Source organism: Otolemur garnettii, unplaced genomic scaffold, assembly GCF_000181295.1.
Source record: "Otolemur garnettii isolate 467f Iridium unplaced genomic scaffold, OtoGar3 scaffold00104, whole genome shotgun sequence".
NCBI lineage: Eukaryota > Metazoa > Chordata > Mammalia > Primates > Galagidae > Otolemur > Otolemur garnettii.
This window is the reverse complement of record NW_003852499.1, coordinates 2,424,619-2,430,263: the sequence shown is the minus strand read 5'-3', so window position 1 is coordinate 2,430,263 and position 5,645 is coordinate 2,424,619. Positions and strand designations below refer to the sequence as shown.

General features: G+C 52.5%; 1 protein-coding gene across 1 annotated transcript in view; it reads right to left on the bottom strand.

The window, feature by feature from the left end:
- TNFRSF1A (TNF receptor superfamily member 1A) overlaps positions 1–5,645 on the bottom strand; it is a 15,864-nt gene that overhangs the window by 5,376 nt on the left and 4,843 nt on the right. Inside the window, exons 2-5 of the mRNA XM_012809363.2 lie at positions 982–1,135; positions 633–761; positions 282–431; positions 29–107 (exon numbers count right to left, since the gene is read on the bottom strand). Coding sequence (XP_012664817.1) covers positions 29–107; positions 282–431; positions 633–761; positions 982–1,135 — 512 coding nt within the window. The remainder of the gene's footprint in view (positions 1–28; positions 108–281; positions 432–632; positions 762–981; positions 1,136–5,645) is intronic.

Here is a 5,645-nt window from a genome sequence, read left to right as displayed (position 1 = left end):
GGGCCCAGAAGATGGTAGAGATACTCACTCGCTACAGGGGACACAATCGTTTTCTTTTAGGTAGTATCCAAAGTGGCAGGTGCACACGGTGTTCTGTTTCTCCTGGCCTGGGGGGAAAAGAGCAGCCCAGCTAAAGGAGGCCTGCCCTTCACCCCAGGGCTGAGGAAGTAAGGGGCAGGAATGGGAAGGAAAAGGAATACTGGCCCATGGAGGAGGAGACCCTCCCGAGAGAGGGGCCACCCTGGGGTGAAGTGAGGGCTTGGTGGGACAGCTGTGCTCACAGGGGAGAACCACAGTGCCATTGAGGCAGAGTTTGCATTCGAAGCACTGGAAAAGGTTGTCACTCCAGTAGTGTCGGTACTGGTTCTTCCTGCAGCCACACACGGTGTCCCGGTCCACAGTGCAAGGGGAGATCTCCACCTGTCCCAATTCTGGGGAAGAGGGAGATGGGGTATGAGTCCTACGCACCCCTTTCCATATTTGCTGTACCTACTTTTTCCCTGCATCTCCTCCCCGTATCTGTAGCACACACCCGTGTGCACTGCCCCCCCACCCAATGCTGATTTGCAGGCTCTCACACACAGGCAGGCGCACACCCCTTAAGACCCACCTGACTCCAGGTGCACACTCACCTTTTCGGCACTGGGAGCAGGTGAGGCAGGATCTGAGGTGGTTCTCTGAAGCAGTGAAGGTGCCATTTTCACACTGCCTGCAGTCCGTTTCCTGCCCTGGGAATGGGCAGTCTTTGTATAGGTAGGTTCCTGTGAACCGGACAGCAGGGCTAGGCTCAGGAGAGTGCTTAGGGAAGGAGCCCCACACTGGGAAGAACAGCCGGAGCCAATCCCCTAAGCCTCTAGGAGAAGAAGGAGAGAGAATCTCAGCCTGAGAGAGGCTGAAAAGTTAGAAAACAACAACTGGAAAAAGCAAAGGGCAAGTCAAGGCTGGTAACTCCGGACATTTACTGTCTCCGCTTTCTCCTACCTTTGTGGCACTTGGTACAGCAAATGGTATTATCTTCAGGGTGGCTGTATTTTCCCTGGGGACATAGACTATCTCTCTTCTCCCGGTCCCCAAGGAGAGGCACCAGTCCAATGACCCCTGAGGGGTGTATTCCCATCAACAGAGTCGGGAACACCTGGGAAAGAATCAGAGGGGACACCATCACCATCAAGACAGCCCAGCGAGGCACTCCCAGAGGCAGCAGAGCTAAAACTTCCCCAGCTTATGACCTTCCTAGTGAAAGGCCCTCCTCAGGCTACCCCTACTCACTGATGTTAAGAGTTCTTCCCTGAAACTTAGACAGTTGGCACCTTATGATCTGGGGCTCACTTCTCTACTTGTCCTGTGTGTTAATTTTTGTTCCTTCAACTCAAGGCTAGTGGGTCCCAGGCCTGGGTTACATTTGTCCTTATTCTGAGTTCCCCACAGCAGCTAACAGTGGTGGATGGTCAAGGGATATTTCTTTGATTGGAAACTGGCAGGTCACTTCAATTATGGCCCTTTCTTCCAACATGCAGCCCTAAAGATTCAGGCAGAGTTTCTCCATCTGAGAGCTGGGTTCCAGGGTTCTGGGTTCACCGTGTGTTCTCTTCGTGAACACTCATGGTGGAAAGCAACTAGGATCTGTGCACACCCCTGGATTGTGTTATACCACTAAAAACCTTTCTGGAAAATTCAGATTGGGGTGGAGGTGAGTGGGGTTCCTGTGGGCACCATTCTTGGGAGTGAGGAGGAACAAAAGGAAGAGTTTCTTTACACATTTGTATCAAACCTTACTCAGGATCGTGCCCTCACACTCTGTGCCCCATCCCCTTCCACCATGGAATTTACACACATACCCCAGCTGGCAGGGACAAATGGGGAGGGGAGTAAAATGGGGCATTCAGGGGTGTGGGATGGGGTAGGTAAGTGACAAAGTTGAGGTGAGGGCAGAACAGGGCACAGGCAGGATAGGTCACCCTGGCTGAGGCTTATGACCTAGCTCAAATGACCTTCAAGGTCAGAGTTGAGGTTGTGCACGGGAGTCCTGAAGCTCTCTGCAACCCAGGGCGTCCTAGAGGCATGTTTTACAGCCTCAGGCCAAGCCCACAGCAGCTAAATGGCTTGCCCTGTTCTGGCTTCACACAGGGAAAGCAAAGCCAGGAGTCAGTATTTAGCTCCAACTCAGACTTTGCTCTTTGATTTCTATCAGCTTCGTTTCTGGTTTTCCCTCAGCCATTTTTTTTCCTCTGCTATAAAAGCCACTTTATGGAAAAATAAGAGAATTTCCTCAAAGTATGTTCAACATTGGGGAGCAACAGACTAATCAGATCACTGAAACCTCTGCTCAGGAAAGGAAGACCAGGCCACCCACAGCCACCCAGCCTCACCAACACATTTCAGGGACAGGCAGGCTGGTCTCACCCTGTCATCCGCTGAGAGCTGTGCAGGTGCAGAAGCCCCAGCATCTGCCACAAACGTGGGAAGCTGCTCACACAATAAGCAGCAACCCTCCCACCCCCACCCCACTGTCTGAGGGCAGTGACCTTCTCTTGCCCACACCAGCTAACCCTATGCCATCACACACACACACACACACCAGAGGACTGGGGCTTCCAAGCAACAGGAAGATTTGGGATTTGGGGTGATTATGGGAAGAACATCCCAATCCTGAAAGAATTGGTTCCTTTCCCTGAAGAACTTGGAGCACCTAAGGTCATTGGCACTTTGAATCCCCTCCAGGGGGCTTGGAGCAAAGCCAACAAGGAGAGGCACAGTCAGGAAGAACTGGGGAGGTTCCAGTCCCAGGACAGCGTTGGAGGGAGCTTATCAGAGGTCTCTGACCAGTCAGGGACAAGCCTCCCTCCTGGAAGGAGGTGGGGAGGAAAGCTTTCTCTGGCCACGTGGTCCCTTCCCTCTCCAGCACTTTGGGGGTTAAGTCAGATCCGGGAAAGGGAAATCTTTTCCCAGCAGCTCCGCCCCAGTGACTCAGGCCAGAGGGAGGGAGATCTGGGGAGGGGAGAGGGAACTAGCAGCTTCCCCAGCTCCTCAAGGGTCATGAGTCAGCAAAAAGGCAGAAGGGATCAGCCAACAGTGGGACCCCGTCTGAGCCCTTCCTCCCTCCTATGGGCTAATCCTTCCCTCCATCCCCTCTTCAGAGCCCCGTTTAAAGAGCCAGGCCAAGAACATGGGTCCCGTCCCACTTGGCCCACATATTTCGGGAAATGCCTCCTTTTCCCTACTCCATCCCAAAGGGAAGTCTCCCTTAACCCGGCTTCCGCCCAACAAGTCAGTACCCACCCCTCCCTAAGGGTCCCTCAGCTCCTCCTGCCCTCCCCCACCTCCAGCATCCTTCCTTTAGAACCATCCTGGCTCCTCCTCCTGGTTCAGCACGTCTCCCAGGGCTAAACCCTTCCTTGGGCTCTCCCTCCAGTCCCCAGCGCTCCCCAGTTCCAGCAGGAAGCAAACCAAGGCCACCCTCCCACCCTGGGTTCACTACATTCCCACAGCCTGGCTGGTTTGAGGGCCTCCCTGGGGTCTACAGACAATCCTTAGGAAATAAGGTCAGTTCTGGGTCTCCATAGCTCCTCCCCCAAGCCCACTGACAGGACAGGAAAAGCTCAGGAGCCCTGAACACCCACTTCCAGGAATGAGAGAGCAGGCAAGAGGGATGTCACAAGGGCCCAGCACTGTTTCCCAGGCCTCTCATGGCCCATAGAGTGCTCCAGGCCAGCCCTGTCTGACCCTTAAGAGCCAGGGCTCTCAGGCCCCCCAACAGTGGGAGGGAGGGAGGCAGGGAGCCCAGTCTTGGCACCTGCAGTCATGCAGCAAACTAGCAGAAACAGGAGGTGAGCTCTGGAGCCCAGACCCCAGCCTGGAGAAGATGAAGGGCAGGAAGCCATGGGTGCCTGTGGAGAGACAGTTGAGGGGGTGGCACAGCACCCCTGCAACTCCCCCACAGCTTCCGCCAGGAGAGGCTTTAAAGTATAGTGTGACTTCCTGTACTGAGGCTGCAGAGTGGGGTGGAGAAGCCTAGACAGACCCTGTGGTCTGACCTGTGGTCTGTCCTGACCTAGCCACCTCATGGGGACCCACTTAGCTGGTCCCTGCAGTAAGATGTTCTCCAAGTTAAAATGTGTTTGCCCATTTAATGTCAAGATCATGGGGGAGCTCAGGACAGCCTCTCCTCAAGGGCCCAGCTGAGTCCCTATCCCCTTCCGTGAAGCCCTTAAATGGTGATCCACTTTCCCCCAAGCTCATGAGATGCTCAGCCCCCTGTGAACTGGAATGAAATGACTGACCCTATCTACTTTTGGCTCTTATCATAATATGGTTATTTTGGGTGAGTAGATAGGATCTCTCCAAGTTGACCATGAACCCTATGAGATGAGAGATTAGAGAGTGTCTTGTCTGACAGTGTCTTATTCTCTCCTCTTATCTTCCCAGCACCCAGAACCAGGCCTCCAAATTCAAAAGAGCAAATAAATTAGCTGGGCATGGTGTTAAACCCAGCTACTCTGGAGGCTGAGTCAGGAGGATTGCTTGAGTCCAGGAATCCTTGGCTACAGCAAACTATGATGGCACCTGAGAAAAGCCACTGCACTGCAGCTTGGGCTACATAGTGAGACCCTACCTCTTAAAAAATTGTATATGGGCAGGTGCGGTGGCTCGTGCCTGTAATCTTAGCACTCTGGGAGGCCAAGGTGGGCTGATCACTTGAGCTCAGGAGTTCCACACCAGCCTGAGCAAGCCTGTCTCTACTAAAAATAGAAAAAACTGAGACAAGAGGATCTCTGGAGTCCAAGAGTCTGAGGTCACTGTGAGCTATGATGATACCAGAGCACTCTACCCAGGGTGACAGAATAAGACTCTATCTCAAAAAAATTTTAAAAAGTACATGATTTGATTGATTGATCTAATGACTGATCTGCCTTCCATTCCAGTGGAAGCCAATGATTCCTAATGAGGGAGGTGGGGAGACAGCTTCCCCCCTCACCACACCCCAAGCAATACATTTATCTCCAGAGTTTTCTTTTTCTTTTTTTCTTTTTTGAGACAGTCTCACTGTCACCCTTGGTAGAGTGCTATGGTGTCATAGCTCACAGCACCCTCAAACTCTTGGGCTCAACTGATTCTTTTGCCTCAGCCTTCTGAGTAGTTGGGAACTTCTGCACCCACCACAACACCTGGCTATTTTTAGAGACAGGGTCTCACTCTTGCTCAGGCTGGTCTCAAATTCCTGACCTCAAGCAATCCACCCACCTCAGCCTCCCAGAGTGCTAAGATTACAGGCGTGAACCACTGCATCTGGCCCAGAGAAGAGTTTTCAAATTATCTCCTCCCACCTCCCCACACATGTACGTACATGCACGCACACACACATACACACACACGCCCTTTCTGAAGATTCTGACGTGTGCTCCTCTCCTTTGGAGATCCACTGAGGACCAAAGCAGCCCGTGAATGGTACAAGGCAGAATGCAGTGTAGAGCCTCCGCTGTGGCCTGGCAGATATACACTTCCACAAGGCTTCTCCCCCTTAGCATGTCCCAAATAGAACTCATCAATCTCCTCAGCTAGGCAAATGTTGCACCACCAACTTCTAAGCATCTACACCAGGACCTTTTCTTCCTTTAATTGTTTTACTTTTTCTTTTCTTTTCTTTT